The sequence below is a fragment of the Megalobrama amblycephala genome, linkage group LG1 (genome assembly GCF_018812025.1).
Source record: "Megalobrama amblycephala isolate DHTTF-2021 linkage group LG1, ASM1881202v1, whole genome shotgun sequence".
NCBI lineage: Eukaryota > Metazoa > Chordata > Actinopteri > Cypriniformes > Xenocyprididae > Megalobrama > Megalobrama amblycephala.
Genome location: NC_063044.1, coordinates 10,588,368 through 10,608,917, shown reverse-complemented (window position 1 = coordinate 10,608,917; position 20,550 = coordinate 10,588,368). Strand labels below are relative to the sequence as shown.

The 20,550-nt window shown below is 35.2% G+C and overlaps 2 gene segments (V, D, J or C); both read right to left on the bottom strand.

Moving 5' to 3' along the window:
* Nucleotides 1-3,997: 3,997 nt before the first annotated feature.
* On the bottom strand, nt 3,998-5,161 carry LOC125249462. The segment is given in 3 exon segments: nt 3,998-4,288; nt 4,487-4,792; nt 4,875-5,161. Coding segments are annotated over 3 exon segments (783 nt in total).
* A 9,372-nt stretch (nt 5,162-14,533) lies between these two features.
* On the bottom strand, nt 14,534-16,187 carry LOC125267289. The segment is given in 3 exon segments: nt 14,534-15,166; nt 15,365-15,670; nt 15,770-16,187. Coding segments are annotated over 3 exon segments (873 nt in total).
* Between the last annotated feature and the right edge of the window lie 4,363 nt (nt 16,188-20,550).

The window sequence follows — 20,550 nt, the reverse complement described above, 5'->3', positions numbered from 1 at the left end:
TTTAAAGATTTTTAGTTGTCCAGACAAATTAATTAAACGTAGTACACTAGAAATCTGGTAATTAGATGTTTTAGTAATGAAAATGATCTATATAAAAAAAATCTTGAGCTCAGACTTTTGACCACTATTTTGAAGTTACTGTACTCCTTTGTATTGTTTGTAAAAAGTGAGAAGTCACACTAATGCAAATGGAAGTAACTTTCACATGATCAGTATTTGGTTGCTGATCACCATTTACAAAATCATTATAGTAACACCAGTATAAAATAAATAGTGATTGTGGTAATTATTTTGGATGATTTACAATTGCTTTGTTATATGGAGCAATTTGGTAGCTATTGAATAGCTGACTAGCCTATTTATGCTATAGGGTGCTAGCTAGCTAAATATTGTGATCTATCTAATTTGTTTGTCTAATGCATCTTTTGTGTTACACAATTTCTTACCTTGACCTCGATGTCTGCATTTCAAAGCCATCTCAACCATCATTTTCCTTCAAGAGCAATGGGCCATCCTTAATCACTATTGGTAAAAACTACCACTCAACTATTTGTTTTACCCACACTTTTTTTCAGATATCGTGTGTGTCATAAGTGCTTCAGTGACAGATGTATGACACAGGCTACACCATAATTTAAACGCAGCAAACTTTAACACAGTAAAACAAAGGCAGAACACCTTAACTCCAAGCCGGCACAGTAACTTCTAAACAACGGTCAAACAAAGGCAGAGTACCCTAAGTCAATTTGGGCATCCCAAAACAAAGGCAAAGAGTGGTAACTGATGTTATGGTGTTTTGCCTTGGTTTCTCCTGTGCTTTTGGAAGTTACTGTTAAGACAACCCATTATTTTTCATAAAAATCAACAGAATTGACTTATTGATACTTATTCACAAATGAGGTCTTGAATGTCCCAAAAATATCAATAACTCATTTGCGACCAAAAGTTACTGCCTTTTGCCTTTGTGGGGCAGAGCCTCTAGCATGCATTTATTCATACAGCTGCTGCTACTGAGGTCTAACATTTTAAGGGTTTACCGAGAAAGAACGAAAACCCCATTCATTTGCATAGTTTTCGACTCTATTTACTGCCCCCTTCAAGCTTTTCACTACATATATTTAGTTTCTCCCCCTTTTCAGTAAGGTGCCATAATCTGCGTACAATATCATAAGCCACAACATATCATAAGCCTTCTCTTCATCGAAAAACACTCCAACTACTACCTCTTTATTCATTTGAGCATCATATTTGCTTCAGTGAGTCTTCTTAGAAATCCCAGGTGGTTACCTGCCACAACAGCTTATAACTGCCTGGATGGGTCTGATCTTTCCCTGGCTTAGCAATCGGCACTATGATCCTGTGTTTCCACTCGAATGGAAGTTTCCCTGTTTTCTATAATTTATTAAACAATCGTAGTATCATTTTAGTGATGTTTTTGATATATATATATATATATATATATATATATATATATATATATATATATATATATATATTTTTTTTTTTTTTTTTTTTTTTTTTTTTTTAAATATCTCAACAAAAATGTTATCTTTTCACCCTCGATAGTGCTCTCTTCATTTCATACAATGTAAACTCTGCCTCTATTACCCCCATGCCCTCAATTTTCTAAGATTTTTCTCTAACATATAGTTTCCTGTATCATCATCATTACTATGCACCTTCATGAATGTTTCTGGTAATACTTCTGCTTTTTCCCATGTGTAACTGCTAATTAATCTTTATTTGTTAGAGCTGGTATACTACTGTATCGCTGAATCCCTCTCATTTTCCTAATCATCCCCCATATCATTAATTTCCCTCCAATATTTTCTATTTGCTATTCTTATAACATGCTCCACAATTGCCTGCTTGTGCCCTATTATAGTTTATTAAATCCATAAAATTAAAACTACTTCTTAGCTTTATTCCTCATTGAAACTACCTGCTTTCTTTTTTGCTAATTGCTTCTGCTGCGCTCTATATCATCTTGCAATTTATTTTTGATAAACTGATCTATATCCTCCATTTAATTTGACAACACTTCAAATGATTTTCACAAATCTCATTAAATTTATCCCAGTTAGCCATCTTTCCATTCTTTCTACCTCTTCTTTTTGAATATCTATCCCTCTTTTACAGAAAATTGGAAAATTATATTGTTATTGTAATCGAGAAAAAAAAAAAAAAAAAATGTGGGCCAGATCTGGGTTGCTAACAAGGGGCTAAATGGGACTACAGAGGTTGTCAAGGACATTAAACATCATTACACCAAACAGCAAAATCTACTCATAAGTCGCTTTTACAGCCTTGTTGTGTTTATAATAATGCTCTTGTAAACTATTCTAACTCAAACTTTCAGGGAAATGTTTTTAAATAATGACTGAAAGAGTTGCTGAAGGCTTAACGGTGGTAACGTTGAAGTCATGTGACTTTGGTGTAGTTTGTTTATAGCCTACATTTAGTTATTACTTCATTTCGATTAAACTTAGACTTTAAAGTTCATAAAAAGTTTTGTTCATTTGTGAAGATTATCATGATGTACAAAACATGTAAGAATGATACATTTTTGTTGGTCAAAGAGCTTATTTTCTTCAATCATCAAAAAGCTAAAAGAAAAATCCTCTGGCATTTTGTCAAAGGAACCAGTGTTACGAACCGAACTTTTAAAGTGCTTGTTAGGGAAGGGGGTAAGTAAACTTCCAGGGTGATGTGAACTTCCAGATCGGAGAATAATGTTCAACCGTCTGTTACTCATTTTAAGTGAGGACTATTAATGCTTTGTAAAGCTTTTATAAATGAGATTTAAAGGTTCAGAGATCTTCTGCACTGCTGTTCTCTAATGTTTTAAAGTTAGTACTGAGGTAGTTTTGACACTAGGAATATGTTAATAAAGCATTTATTAACACACTGAGTAACTATATGTCTAAATAATAAGATGCTTACATGTACATTTAAATATTTTATTAATCATTTACTTACACTTCCTAAATGATCTGACAACTCCTAAATAACTGGTTGGTGAATAATGTAATACATAATTTAGAAATGATAAATTGATCATTAATAAAGTATGAAAATACAATTATTAAACTCATTATAGATATGCTTATAAATCAAGAACAAAGCATTTACAGTATAGCTGTATTTATAAATGGCTTACTAATGTCTATTAATGTTTTATAAATGATGAATTGACTATTTACTAATGCTTAACTAATGCTTAACTAATGCTTCATAGCGTGAGTTATTATAAAGTGTTACCGAACTGGTAACTATCAGTATTATACTGATATACTAATGGAAAAATATCACACATCCTTACTACAAAACATCTGTGCATGTAAATTTTGATCTTTACTGTGATGGTCACTTTTGGAAATGAATATAAGGGGTTTACTGTGTGAAGAATCACAAAAATATTCTTCTTTCCCTAAACACTGACAAAAAAAAGGGACCGGAAAATGAACCATATGATGATTTCTGATATTAAGAACCACACAAACTCAATCATGCAAACAAAGATTTATTGCTCAATTTTGTAAGACAGCAAAATACAATTAAACTGAATAGTTCTGGATTCAAAGTAATAATTTCTAGAGAACAGAATATGAAAATGTTAGAGGGCATGAACAGGATAACAGTATCACATTCACAATACTTCCCCCCCCCTAAACTATTGTAGGTCAACTATGATATTATGTTGACTATGCTTTCGTGTGACCATATTTATTTGCATGCAATGACAAATTGAACATATAATGTTGGCTGTTATTTGGCATTGATTTTTGACCCTTAGAGAATATTGATACAGATGTAGACAAAAAAAAAAAAAAAAAAAAAAAAAAAAGGTTTATAATTTGGCTAGAGAGCAACAGGACAGAAGGTGAATGTACAAGTGAACAACAGATAACTGTCATGATCTTTTGAGAGAGTTGCTGTACATTAATAATCAACTGGACATTCTGGCTGTTTACTTTTTGATGTTGAAACATGTAATGGAGATACTATATTGTGCTTGTTGGCGTGTTTGACTGCACAGATGATGGTATTTCTGAGATACTCATACCCTTGTTTTGGCACTTTCATAATACTGAGAACAGAGATGCCGTTATCTCGTTGAATTGGTTGAATTGGTCGCTGGTTGAACCCTTTATGTAACGCCCATTTCCCACTTTCCACATGATATAGACATCACCAAGTTTAGGGCTGGTGACCTCACACACCAGAGAGACTGTGTCTGTGGGGATAGTATCAGGTGTGTAAATGAAAACACTGGGTTTCCGTCCATCTGAATTGAAGAAAGTCATAAAGATTCATTAAACAATCGAACAGAAGAATCAAACAATATTGAATAACAAAAGTTTAACAAGCCAAATATGGACAGCATGTCTAAGCATTTCAAATGTCCATACAATAAAATCATATTCAACCTTTCATTATCTGAATGCACACAGAGCCACACAATTGATGATTTGGATTGACTCACCTCCTTTATCAAAATGAATCTCCTGCTTGATGTCTCTGTCATGAATGCTGCAGGTGACTATTTCACCATCAAACCATTTCTCTGTATCAACGATGATGTAGCGGGTTTTTTTAAACTGTGAAGTGCCTTCAGGAAAGTTAAAATTTCCTGTAACACTGGTTACAGTTTCATTCTTCACTTTGCACGACACTGAAGCTTCTTGCACTGTCTTTAGATCATCTCCAGAAACAACAGCTTCCAAGACAACTTTATTATTGACAAATAATTCTCTCTCAATTGGTGGCTTCAGCGTCAGTGTGAGTTTATCTGCAAAAGATTCAATGTGTAAATTTGTATTTATAGAAGTGACAGTGTGAACTAGAGAGCAAACCAACATTAGATGACTTACCTTTAAAGTTCTTCCTCACACTAATCGGTTTTCCCTGGTGGTTGACCACACAGGTATACTCAGTATTTGTATTCCACGTCTCACTGCTGACTTTACACAGACTCTGTGTGTTGTAAAGACCTTCATCATTCAGTTCGTACTCCAGGTTTGATTGTCTCGAGCAGTTAGTATCATTTACTTCCCACTGCACAGTGAGGTCCTTGGGGTAGAAATCCTCAATAACACACATGACTGATGTACTTTTCTGAGTTATTATGGGAACCAAGCTCATGGTTGGTGGTTGTGGGTTCACTGAAATGAAAACAATTTTGGTTTATATACAACAACTGTTATTGTCTGTCCTTGCCAACTGTTAGGCAAGTTATACAGCTTTGATTTAATTTCTCTTAAAAAAAAATTTTTTGTCTCCAGTTTTTACTGTTGGGCACTGGATGAAATCAGTCAGGGCATTTCCACTCTTATCCATCCTTTTGAAATCAAGAAAACTGGCAGACGCAGCCATCAGAAACCAACAGACAAGATTATTTTTCACCAAACCCTATTGTGAACCACAGAACACTTGAAAATTATGATACGTGTTCTGTGATGCTTTCTCATCTTTTTTTAACCCTTAAATGCATGAATGTTTCGCTAATCATTCTTACATATTTCGTCGCTGCCCGATGAAACTCACGTATGTCCAAAACGGTTACTTTTCAGGAAGTGAAAAAAACACCGTATTTCAAAAGCAGTTGAATGTAGCGTTGTCATACTTGGTACGGCATCTTTACATGTAACCATATTCTTGCCAGTGTAACGATATAATCCACATTTGACCAAAATTGAGTTTAAATGGACATACGTGCATATTTTACAGTAACGGTGGTCGATACGCGTTCTTCCGATCATTAATTAGAATGGCCAAGTCGCTTTTCATATTGACAGATGAATACGCTCAGTTTATTAAATAGCCTACGTCTTAGTTTATTTAATATTAATTATAAATTTATTAAATGTCTCTTGCAAACTATGAAGGGACAATGAATCAATACACTGACATGGTAATGCTAGACAGATACTTTGTTTTCACAGTCCTACCGTAATTTTGTCACTCCTAGACGTAAGTCTGGCGTCAGGGGGGGAAACATTTACCTCGATAAAGGAAAGTCATTGTATCACCAGGCTATGTTTATTTGGCAATGTAACCTCACAGTGTTATAGACCCTTTTCACATGACGTCACACAGCTTCCGTTAGGACTCGAAGCAGTGTATCCTCACTTCCATCAGCATAGTGGAATACTAGCGCGACTCGAATGAAGTGCACTCAATAGTTGTACATATGCCACAAATGTGGTTAAAGGATGACTGTAGTCGGCTAATTTCATGTAAATTCAAGGTGAGGTATTTGGCAGCCGCAGATCTCAATTACCATAGTAAAAAAAACATTGTCATCATTCATCTCTTTATTGCAGAACAAGATCGTCGCATACAAAAATATACAGAGGATTTACAACAGTACTCATTGTTATAGCATCATTAAATGAACAACATCAAGTTATTTCTCCAGGGAATAACATTAAATGAACACATAGGCTACTTCCGTTTTGTATTTTCAATACACTTCTTACAAATTATACAATCTTAATATATTACAGCAGTTCAGTTTAAACTGGTATGATGTAAAATGATCTCAAATCTTCACACCATTAATTCTTCGGAGTATTTGTGTTACTTCCAGGTCCGTCCATTACTCGTAAATAAATCTCACAGGAACAATATCCATTATCATATAGCCTACCAATTTCTAAAAATAAAGATTTGTTTTTAAAGACAATATTCTTGTTATTCCAAATAGGCTAACAGATTTGTGTGGACACACAATCGTTGTGATAAAACTCAATTCAATGACAACATTGCTAAATAAGTTTCTGCTCGTGGAAACCCTAACCAAGGCAGTTACAGAAAGGAAATAATAAATATCATTACCAGAAGAACCCGACTGTGTAAATCCTTGACATAAACAGTTCGCATTTAAAGTTATTAAAGCATTTTCCCGAGAAGTCGCCGGCGCGAAGGTAAGATGGAACAACTGATACACTGCTTTGCGGATAGGCGGAAGTTAACTGACGTCATTGTGAAAAGGGTCTATTCGGCTATCCAGTGCTGAGCTTCGATGAAACTTCACGAGACTGGCGAGATGCTTCCACAGGGCGGGAGATACGTGGCGTGATTGACAGCTTTGACACCAAATGGATATACGTGAAAATCAGATGACATGATTTCACAACTTTTCATTGGCCATTTAGATATGTGAAGCATACTGTATACGGAAATGAACCTGGACATTCAATCCGTCTAAAAATCTCAAAATCGGCAAAATGGACATACGTGGTTTTCATCGGACAGCGACGATTTGTGTCTTTATTGACCCGGATCTATATCTAACACTGATGGATCTCCACCTGTTGCGATGATATAAAACTCCTCTGATATTAGAGTAACAATTACAGAAGAATAAAATAAAGCATATTTTGTTAGCTTTTGGAGCTTGAAAAGGTTTATTTTGAGCAGATGTTTTATGCCATCATCACTGTCCTCACCAGAGCTCATTTCCCAGCACATTCAGCAAATGATAGTTTTGAGAATATGTTTGAGATCACGAATATGAGCCCATTCTCAGTCTTAAACATTCTCAAAACTATCATTTTCAACATCTTCAAAATCAATATTTTGATCGCTGACAGCTTTACCAGATCCAGTCATATTTACTAGTGACAGTCATATTTTACTGAATTCAGTACTTGCTCTGCAGTAAATCGCTGAGCTATTTCAAGTTTTGCTGATGATACTTCTTATTCTTTTGTTTTCTGTCTGAATCAAACGTCACTTCATCATTGTGTATCAGACATGCCACCTTGTGGAACTGCACTAATTCCATTATCAAAGATTCAATTAGTATTCAGTTGTGCAGAAATAAACATGCGTACACTGATACACACCTCGGGTCGATAGTGACCCTATATAATTTTTACAAAAAATAAATGGGAAAACAGGCACTCTTTTATGAAACTGTTATCTGAGGTTAGTAGGGTGACAGTAGTTTGAAGCATTGCCTGGGCTGTCTTAAGGCCAGTGTAACCTGTCATGCAATTCACTTTTTCACCATCAGCACATGAAGTTTTCACAACTAGTTCTGTGTTTTCATATGTAATATCCTCTCAAAGACATGCTGAGAAGCCCAAACAAACATTACTCAAAGATTACTGTCTAATGTATATCACATGCTGAAGTACAAACTCAACTCTCTCTAAAGCTACATGAGGTCAGTTAAATGTTACAGGAAGTTCATATAATACTGTATGAGTAACTTTTACATTCAAGTCAATAAAATGCAAATGAAAAGGACACTGAAAATAAAGAACAACATCAACACTTGCCTTGACCTCGCACAAAACTGAAGAAAAACAACCCAAAGAGGAAGCAGAGGACTTTTAGTGGACCTGCCATTTTGAGCTCACTTCACAAGTCACTTTTTTGGTGTTTGCCTCTGAAACTCTTCCCCGCATGGGGATCAAAAAGTTGATCAAGTTAATAATTTACAAAAGTCAAATAGACATATTTTACACCAGTCTTCTCTGTCACAGACAATATTTCCTGTAAATAAAAACAACAACAAAAAAAAATCCTATCTGAAGCAGCCATTCATTTCTGTCATTTGGAAACACCACAAGTGTGAAGTCAAACTTCTTGAATCACATTTATGTAACATATCAAAGTTTAAGTTCTGAAATTAAGGCCATGTTCACTGCTGACCTCTGAGGCCTAAACCTGTTAGATGTTTTCATGTATTTCATTGATTCAAGAAGAATGGTATTTGACAGATAAATCTGACCCACAGAGCACTGTAAAGAAAAAATGAATAAAATTAAATAACTGATATGAAAAATCTTTCATAATGGCCTGGTTTCACAGACAGGGAAAGTCAGGATTAGTCCTTAGTTCAACTTACCCTAGAAAAAAAAAAAAAAAGCTCAAACATGCAGTTTAGTCTAGGACTACATTAAGCCTGGTCTGTGATATCAGGGGAACAACATATAAAGCATTGCAATGGTACAGCCATTGTAAAATATATTTGTAACTGCCACTGAAAAGCATATCGTTTAGGAAAAACTGAGATGTAGAAAAACGTTTGACACAAAGCATTTGAATGTGTTTAAACAGCACAAAACTAAAGTTACTGTTGTCTCCTAGATCAGTGGTTCTCAAACCTGTCCTGGGGACCCCCCACCACTGCACATTTTGCATGTCACCCTCATCTAACACACCTGATTCAAGTCATCAGCTAATTAGTAGAGACTGCAAGAGTTGAATTGGGTGTGTTAGATGAGGGAGACATGCAAAATGTGCAGTGGTGGGGGGGTCCCCAGTACAGGTTTGAGAACCACTGTCCTAGATGACCGTGATGATCCTCTTTATCTTCTCAAACTGAATAAAAAAATAAATAAAATGTCATTTATAGGATCTTGGACTTTTGATAAACACTGAAAATGTTCAACTCAAAGGTTTTTCACTTTATTTGCAAATGGTTGTTTGTTCTGAGTTTGAATCAAAGGTTGTTTTGTAGTAAATGATAAACTTATTTTCCTAAATTTGTAGGTCAGAAATATTGTTTAGATTTTAGAGATTATCACCAGATGAATTATGACCCTGTAGTGATTTTGGACTAGCCTCACTCAAGGGTACCACAGATTTAGTGGTTTATGGTCTTAAATATTAATATTAATATTTTGTATTAATATTAATATTAATATTGAGTCAGATGATTCCTTCCAATATTTTCGGGGCACCAGTCAAGTTTCACCTTGACAATAAAGAACAATCATGGAAGATTGTTGACTGAATTACAGTCATATGAATTGGAGGAAGTTCATAATCTGACCAATATGAAGGATTTGTGAGATATCGTTAACTTGTAGAGCCTCTTACTGTATTATCAACACAAGGAAGACACAAGTGTAATAAATGGATTTTATTAACAAAAGGATAGACAAGAGTAACTAACAACTACTGAACGGATAAAGTGCAAAAAGACTGATAAATGCAAGTGAATGAGTTGGATGTTACTATGGCAGTTACAAGTTAATCTTATGGAAAGATAAACTGTAGTTTCTCAAGAAGAAATAAGGTAAACCTTATTCTGAATTCAACAAATAAACCAAGAGATTATTTGTTATCAACTGATATCAGCTATGCAATATCTAATGCAAAATAGATAATCATAAACTGACAATATACACTAATGCCAAGGTCTCTAGAAAGAGGTTTGGTAAGTGATATTTACGTCTGCCTGGTCGTGCTGAGTCCGAAGGTGACGTCTTCCACTTGTTGAGCTGAGCAGCGTTGCAGTGGGAAGAAAGGAGTTGGAATCCGGTTCACAGACTTGAACACGAAGTACTTGTGAACGTTGAACTCCTGGAGCACAGAGAAGGTCTTTTCCTGGAACACGCAGAAGAAGAAGAAGCCTTGAAGAAGCCTTGAAGGTTCTGATGTCTGTGCAGATGATCCTTATTCTCTGGAACACGCAGACGGAAGGATCTTTAGATTCTGAAGTCAGTGCAGATCCGGAACACGCAGATCTGGAGGATCTCTGATGAGAGGACTGAAGTTGGTACAGAAGATATCTTGAAGATGGGGGGCTAAGCTTGTAGTCGTTGTCTCTGTTGCAGTTTTCAAACTCCCCAAATTCACTTCTTGCAGAACTTCCTTGTTTCTCTCTTTATAGCTTCAGAGTCTTGAGAGTGCAACCTCACAACTCTGTAGAGTTAGACTTAACTTAGCACATCTTGGGACCAGAACCTTGAACCGGGACTAGAACAAGTACTGGAGCCTAGAACCAGAACTGGAAACTGCAGCAACCCAACTGGAACAATTATCTGTCCCAGAAACAAGTCTTTTAACCTGTCCTGAGAGGGAGGGAGATGCAAATTTGCACCTTTCAGATGCACTGTTTTGATTGGCTGATGCTGTCAGAGGTGGCTGCTGGATGGCCCCCCTCTTGCATGAGGTTCATTTGCATAGCTTAAAGTTCACATTTAGAACAATGTCTTTAAGGTTTTTCCTATGCATAATTCACTTTCCAAACCAATTTCAGATTACCCTAGCATTGTGCTGAAAACATAAAGACCAAACATCATTGAGTTATATTGACCTTTTACCCATGCATTAATGTATACCTTGGTAGGCAAGTTTGTATAGTTTGCATGTACACAAACAACACTCATGAAGTATATAGAGTTCTTGATAATAAAAATGGAGAAGATTTGCTCCATTTTGTCCACTGTGTGTCTATTTTGTGTCCTTTGTGACTTCAAGTCACATAGCAAAACCTGTCTGGTGAGTGGAGTTCAGTTTACACCTCAGGTCTAACGACTGAGGGACTGGGGTGATCAATGGGGGAGAATGGTGATAGAATTAGCCTGCACAATGACATGCTAATGTCATCTTTCTTCCTTTCCGCAAATGGTCAGGGTGATTGTCTTGATAGGCTTATCTGCTAGCCTATCTATTCCCTTGTTTGCTTCTCTTGGAGGTGTGAGTTTTGGAGTCCTGTGCTTTTCATCATGGCAGATGAGGTGATGAGGGGAGTCTTCCCTCATGTCTGCCTGCTGATCACTACAACCCAATATATGAACTAATTACTGCTGTTTACTGAGTCAGTCATCACTAGTAAGAAACGATGGTAACTTTAACCACATTTAACAGTACATTAGCAACATGCTAACGAAACATTTAGAAAGACAATTTACAAATATCATTAAAAATATCATGATATCATGGATCATGTCAGTTATTATTGCTCCATCTGCCATTTTTCGCTATTGTTCTTGCTTACTTACCTAGTCTGATGATTCAGCTGCGCACAGATCCAGATGTTAATTCTGCGTAATGCATTGAACATGGGCTGGCATATGCAAATATTGGGGGCGTACATATTAATGATCCTGACTGTTACGTAACAGTCGGTGTTATGTTGAGATATGCCTGTTCTACTGAGGTCTTTTAAACAAATTAGATTTATATAAGAAGGAGGAAACAACGGTGTTTGAGACTCACTGTATGTCTTTTCCATGTACTGAACTCTTGTTATTCAACTATGCCAAGATAAATTACATTTTTCATTCTACGGCACCTTTAAAATAGTTCATGTGACTACAGTGGTTCAACCTTAATGTTATGAAGCGACGAGAATACTTTTTGTGCGCCAAAAAAAATAAATTAATTAATTAATTAAAAAAGTGACTTTTTTTTTTAACTATGTCTTTATTGAACTTTTTTTTTAAAAAGCAAAACAGAGTACAACTAAATACTTGACAAATACATGAATAAATAAACAACCATTAAGGGATAAATAATAATAATAATAATAAAAAAAAAACAAAAAAAAAACTTGACAGCGATTCAGTAAAATACCTTCAGTATATTACCTGCATGGTTCATACATTAATATATGTTAGAACTATTTCCTTCGAGCAAATACGTTTCAATAAGTGCCCACTTCTGTCGAAAAAGGTCAGATTTTACCTGCAAGTCCGCAGTCATTTTCTCAAATATGTATATCTGTTTCAGTCTTTGTGTCCACTCTGTCACAGTAGGTTTGTGCACCTTCATCCAGTTTACTGTTATTATCTTCCTGGCTGCCATTAATAATATATGTAATGCAAATAAATGGGATTTACTGAACTGTTCCAAGGGGAAACCATCAAGCAAAAAAAAAAAAAAATGGGGAGCATTGGTATATCTCTTCTTAACATTTTACTAATTTCCCTTTTAACCCCCTGCCAATACAATAATACTTTGGGACAATAATACTTATGACAGCCAGCGCATATATTTATCCACATCTCATCCTCTATTACTGTATTTAACTCCAATTCCCAATTTCTTTTGATATGAAATGTGTCATCAGATTGGTCCTGTATTAACTTCCTATAAATATGTGCTATAGGATTTTTAGTAGGTAAACCATGTTCAATAATATTAATAAAATATTTTTCAACATTTGTTGGAGTTCTTTTGATTATACCCAATGTTTATAATTTGTGATATAATGTTGTAATTGTAAATATCTGAAGAAATCATTAGATTTCAACGAAAACCTATCACATAATTGAGAAAAGGGTCTTATAGTTTCACCATCAAAAATTTGATTAACTATCTTTAAACCATTCTCTTCCCATCTACTAAAGACACCATCCCATATAGAAGGAAGAAAACCTGGGTTACCTTTAATAGGCATTGCACGTGATAAGGAAACACCCAATCCACTCTGTAAAATGCTTTCTCGGCATCTAAGCTGAGAAGCATTGAGGGTGTTTTACTGTTTTTTCCAATTTGTTGTAGATTTAAAGCTTTTCTTATATTATTTGTGCCATAACGTCCATTAATAAATCCAGTCTGATCCGGTTTAACTAATTTTTTAATATGTTTTTGAATTCTGTTTGCTAGTATTGAAGTTAAAATTTTCATATCCTGACAAAGCAAATTTATTGGTCTATAAGACATACATTGCGTAGGGTCTTTTCCAGTTTTATGAATTACAGTGATAATTGCATCAGACCATGAGTGCGGGGGGTCTTCGTTTTGTAATACATAGTTAAACACCTTACATAAATTAGGAGCCAATTCATTCACAAAAAAAAAAAAAAAAAAAAAAAATAGTGACTTTATTCAATAATATTTAGTGATGGGTGATTTCAAAACACTGCTTCATGAAGCTTTGATGCTTTATTAATCTTTTGTTTCTAATCAGTGGTTCAGAGCGCGTATCAAACTGCCAAAGTCACGTGATTTCAGTAAATGAGGCTTCGTTACATCATAAGTGTTTTGAAATTTCCATAGTTGAAGTGACTGGCAGTTTGATACATACGGAAGAGGATTAGGGCCAAGCAATAATAAAAAATAAAACCATCTCGAGATTAAAGTTATTAAATTTCGAGAAAAAACTCGTTAAATTTCGAGAAAAAAATTTGAAATAAAATGTTGAGAATAAATTTGTTAAATTATGAGAAAAATATCGTTAAATTTCGAGAAAAAAGTTGAGATAAAATGTTGACAATAAACTCATTAAATTATGAGAAAAAAGTCGTTAAATTATGAGAACAAATTCGTAATTTAACAAATTTGTTCTCGTAATTTAACTATTTTTTCTCATAATTTAATGAGTTTATTGTCAACATTTTATCTCAACTTTTTTTCTCCAAATGTAACAAGTTTTTTCTCGAAATTTAATAACTTTAATCTCGAGATGGTTTTATTTTTTTATTATTGCTTGGCCCTAATCCTCTTGCGTAGATACACGCTCCGAACCATTGCCAACTATCAGTATAATGCTGATATACTAATGGAAAAATATCACACATCCTTACTACAAAACATCTGTGCATGTAAATTTCGATATTTACTGTGATGGTCACTTTTGGAAATGAATATGTGGCTTTACTGTGTTCAGAATCACAAAAATATTCTTCTTTCTCTAAATACTGACAAAAAAAAAGGAGCAGAAAATGAACCATATGGTGATTTCTGATATTAAGAACCACACAAACTCAATCATGCAAACAAAGATTTATTGCTCAATTTTGTAAGACAACAAAATACAATCAAAATGAATAGTCCTGGATTCAAAGTAATAATTTCTGGAGAACAGAATGTGAAAATGTCAGAGGGCATGAACAGGATAACAGTATCACATTCACAATACTTTTTTTTCTCTTGAAATCTGTTGATTTTTCACACTATGATATTATGTTGACTATGCTTTCGTGTGACCATATTTATTTGAATATTGATACAGATGTAGACCAAAAAAAAAAAAGGTTTATCATTTGGCAAGAGAGCATCAGGACAGAAGCAATGGAGAATGTACAAGTGAACAACAGATAACTGTCATGATCTTTTGAGAGAGTTGCTGTACATTAATAATCAACTGGACATTCTGGCTGTTTACTTTGGGATTTTGTAACTTGTAATGGAGATACTATAATGTCCATGTTGGCGTGTTTGACTGCACAGATGATGGTATTTCTGGGATCTTCATAGTATTGTTTCGACACTGTCAGAATACTGAGAACAGAGATGGAGTTATCTCGTTGAATGGGAGCGCTGGTTAAACCCTTTATGTAACGCCTATTTCCCACTTTCCACATGATATAGACATCACCAAGTTTAGGGCTGGTGACCTCACACACCAGAGAGACTGTGTCTGTGTGGATAGTATCAGGTGTGTAAATGATAACGCTGGGTGTCCGTCCATCTGAATTGGAGAAAGTGATAAAGATTCATAAAAAAAAAATCAAACTATATCGAATAACAAGATTTTAACAAGCCAGCTTTTGACATTGTGTCTAAGCACTTCAAATGTGCTTTTTGCCATAAAATAAAATCATATCCAACCCTTCATCATCTAATAATGCACACAGAGCCACACAGCTGATTAACTGGATTGACTCACCGCCTTTATCAAAACTGATCTCCTGCTTGATGTCTCTGTCACGAATATTGCAGGTGACCATTTCACCATCAAACCATTTCTTTGTATCAACGGTGATGTTGTGGATTCGTATGAACTGTGAAATATCTTTAGAAAAGTTTATATTTCCTATATCACTGGTTACAGGTTCATTCTTCACTTTGCACGACACTGAAGCTTCTTCCACCATCTTTCGTTCATCTCCAGAAACAACAGCTTCCAGGACAACTTTATTATGGACGAATAATTCTCTCTCAATTGGTGGCTTCAGCATCAGTGTGAGTTTATCTGCTAAAGAATAAGAAAGTAAATATGATTTAATGTGTAAATTTGTTTTTATAGAAGTGAGAGTGTGAATTAGAGAGAGCAAACCATTAGATGACTTACTGTTGAAGTTCTTCTTCACTCTAATCACTTTTCCCAGGTGGTTGACCACACAGGTATAGTCAGTATTTGCATCCCACGTCTCACTGCTGACTTTACAAAGACTGTGTGTGTTGTAATGACCTTCATCATTCAGTTCATACTCCAGTTTTGATTGTCTCGAGCAGTTAGTATCATTTACTTCCCACTGCACAGTGAGGTCCTTGGGGTAGTAATCCTCAATAACACACATGACTGATGTACTTTTCTGAGTAATTACAGGAACCAAGCTCAGGGTTGGTGGTTGTGGGTTCACTGAAATGAAAACAATTTTGATTTATATACAATGAAACGATGTTGAAGACATTTGAAACAACTGTTATTGTCTGTCCTTGCCTTCTCTGAATGGTTATGTAACTGTTAGTGCTGTACTACACAAGTTATACTGCTTTCATTTCTCTTAAATATTTACAAGACTGATTTTAAATAACTTGTCTCCAGTTTTTACTGTTTTTACAACTAAAACCCTATCGCAGGCACGCCGTTAACACGGGGGACAGTGGGGTCAGGACCACGCAGTTTTGAAAAGACAGAAATGGACCCCCGCACTTTTGATAAGGGCTGCTTCAATCAGTCACACTATATCATCTTTTAGCTTAGGATATTTTCTTTCAAATGAGACCATTTTCACGTTTCTGTGAGCTTCCGTTCGTAAAAAATCAACTGTTTTGTCGTGGATGTGAACAGGAAATGCGCTCTCGAATGGAGAAACACGCGATCTCCAAACAATCGATCAAAGCGTACTAACGTTTTAGGACAGGTCGATGGTATATAAATCATACCCGAACGTTAGCGGTTGTCAATCAAGCCAAAACGTCCATTCAGAAACCGAGAAATTTGACACTTTAAGGTAAGGAGGCTGATCTTTCAGGTTGACGCGCGAGCTGGCTTGACTGAAGTTTTAGTGAGGATTACAGTTTATGGGCTGTTTTGATTTCGGTAATTACATCTAGAAGGGTAAAAGCATTAATGGCATCTATAAAAGAGATCTGAAAGCAAAACGAAAGTGATTATTGAATTATTGAAAATGTCTCCTGCGCCCCTGCCCTGTCGTAAACCCCAGAACACTTGAAAATTATGATACGTGTTCTGTGATGCTTTCTCATCTTTTTTAACCCTTAAATGCATGAATGTTTCGCTAATCATTCTTACATATTCGTGTCTTTATCGACCCGGATCTATATCTAACACTGATGGATCTCCACCTGTCGCGATGATATAAAACTCCTCTGATATTAGAGTAACAATTACAGAAGAATAAAATAAAGCATATTTTGTTGCCACCTTGTGGAACTGCACTAATTCCATTATCAAAGATTCAATTAGTATTCAGTTGTGCAGAAATAAACATGCGTACACTGATACACACCTCGGGTCGATAGTGACCCTATACAATTTTTACAAAAAATAAATGGGAAAACAGGCACTCTTTTATGATGTTATGTTTTTTTTTTCTTTCTTTTATGATGTTATGTTTTTCTTGTTATATTGTTTATAATGAATTGATTGAGGAATACTAAGAAGGCTGATGTCTAACTTTAAAAAAAGAATTAGGAGGAGGGAAATGAATGGCGTCCCGGGTCGATAAAGACCCGAGGTATGCATTTAAGGTTTTAAAGCTTCATGCTGGTCTCAGCATGTTCACTGCCAAAAATGATCTTCTTGTGGACCGAAAAAGGAAAAAAAAGGCATTATGCATTAGAACAACACCAGGCTAAAACCCTTTAATGTCGCACAAACTAACCAAATAAAATATTAAAAAAGTACAAGTTAAGAAAAATAGTTAGATCCTGTACAGCTTCCCTTTGGAATATTATAAGTGTTTTAAATGAAATTCAGTTTTAACATGAAACTGTTATCTGAGGTTAGTAGTTTGATAGTGGTTTGCCTGGGCTGTCTTAAAAAAGCCAGTTCTGTCAGGAGCACTATCATCAAATATGATAGATAATGCATAGAGTTTGTATTGGCGGTATGGTTCTGTTCTGGGCAAGACCTCCCTGCGCATCCATGCAGCCTAGCATGAATAAGAGCAGGGAGAGCAGCAATAAACCCCCTAGGGTAAACAGAACAGGACCAACATGCCGATATCATTAAATGTCATGATTTAACGTACACATATTTCGAGAATTAGTCTGATTCAGGGGAAATAATAAGGCCAATCCTGACTGAAGAGAGGAGGAGCTGGGGATGGAGGAGGGTAATTTGCTCCTGAGAAATGCAATAGCTGCTGATAATACTGAGGAGCTTATATATAGATGCCGTAATAGGCGTCGTATTCCTATAGGTAGACGCAAGTCACCTGGGAGTCAGCTGATGCGAGCTTGACTGACGTGACCTGCCAGAACTGACGCTAACGCTAGATTGTAACCTGTCATGCAATTCACTTTTTCACCATCAGCACATGAATTTTTCACAACTAGTTCTGTGTTTTCAATATCCTCTCAAAGACATGCTGAGAAGCCCAAACAAACATTACTCAAAGATTACTGTCTAATGTATATCACATGCTAAAGTACAAACTCAACTCTCTCTAAAGCTACATGAGGTCAGTTAAATGTTACAGGAAGTTCATATAATACTGTATGAGTAACATTTACATTCAAGTCATTAAAATGTAAATGAAAAAGACACTGAAAATAAAGAACAACATCAAATAATTTAATAATTTACAAAAGTCAAATAGACATATTTTACACCAGTCTTCTCTGTCACAGACAATATTTCCTGTAAATAAAAACAACAACAACAAAAAAATCCTATCTGAAGCAGCCATTCATTTCTGTCATTTGGAAACACCACAAGTGTGAAGTCAAACTTCTTGAATCACATTTATGTAACATATCAAAGTTTAAGTTCTGAAATTAAGGCCATGTTCACTGCTGACCTCTGAGGCCTAAACCTGTTAGATGTTTTCATGTATTTCATTGATTCAAGAAGAATGGTATTTGACAGATAAATCTGACCCACAGAGCACTGTAAAGAAAAAATGAATAAAATTAAATAACTGATATGAAAAATGTTTCATAATGGCCTGGTTTCACAGACAGGGCTAGACTAAGTCAGGATTAGTCCTTAGTTCAATTAGGATATTTAAGTAGCTTTTATAAACTTACCCTAGAAAAAAAAAAAGCTCAAACATGCAGTTTAGTCTAGGACTACATTAAGCCTGGTCTGTGATATCAGGGGAACAACATATAAAGCATTGCAATGGTACAGCCATTGTAAAATATATTTGTAACTGCCACTGGCAAAGCATATCGTTTAGGAAAAACTGAGATGTAGAAAAACGTTTGACACAAAGTATTTGAATGTGTTTAAACAGCACAAAACTAAAGTTACTGTTGTCTCCTAGATGACCGTGATGATCCTCTTTATCTTCTCAAACTGAATAAAAAAATAAATAAAATGTCATTTATAGGATCTTGGACTTTTGATAAACACTGAAAATATTTAACTCAAAGGTCTTTCACTTTATTTGCAAATAGTTGTTTGTTCTAACTGAGTTTGAATCAAAGGTTGTTTTGTAGTAATTGATAAACTTATTTTCCTAAATTTGTAGAAAATGTTGTTTCCTACATCACAATCATGATGGAGACACAACATACCCAGAGAGTTTAGAGATGATCGCCACATGAATTATGACCCAATATATGAACTAATTACTGCTGTTTACTGAGTCAGTATGCCTACACAAGTATTTAAGTCCTATATATGAATTCAAGTCATCTGATTCAGTAGCGCCTATTATGTCAATAAGAAGAAAAACAAAGAGCAGTAAATGCCTAAACGGTCAAACCATATACACTACAATCCAGTGTATTTAAGATTATGATAAAGAAATTAAAATTATATGATAATCAAAGGTTTGCAATATAAAGCAGCATAACAGCCTGTCTTTGCACAGGTAAAATTACTGGAAGTGAATTACACTAAAAGGAAGATTAGGAGAAATAAACTAAATTGTGAATTTAGGGCTGACCGATATATTGCATGTGATTGTCACGCGCATTACCGCTAAATCGCCATCACCTGCTTTCAAATGGAGCGCCATTTAATAGACAGAGCCGTAATTCACCGAAAAGCCATGCAATATCACGTTCATTATCGAAGGTGATTCATCTGCGATAATGAACGTGATATTGCGTAGCTTGTCAGTGATCTACGGTTTTGTCTATTAAATGGCGCTCCATTTGAAAGCAGGTGATGGCGATTTAGCGGTAATCAGGGAACCGGCTTTACTGACGAAATGCGCGTGACAATCGCATGCGATATATCGGTCAGCCCTAGAATTTACAATCAGTTCTCCTTTACTTCATCATGATTCATGACTATAATTCACCTGATGGGATCTTTATATATAACTGCATTCAAAAGCATCTGTTATGAACCACTGTGATCATCACTGTAATGATGGTAAATGTGTCAAATGGAGCACTCATAAATTCTGATCAAATCACCTCAAGTTCTGATTAAACTCATGATGCACTTTCAGTTCATCTCTATCCACTTCTACCTGCACGACATTCACCCAGTACTATAAAATACAACAAACATATTATACAATATCTAAAATAAATAAATAAAATGAAAAAATAATATAAATAAATAAATAAGTAAGTAAATATAGGCCACATAATGCAAATGGCTCAGTAACTTTATATAAGTAAAGAAACTGCAGTTTGAGGTCTTTTCTATTATAATATCTGTGTCACATTTCAGGGTGTGACACCGGCTCTTCATGTTGT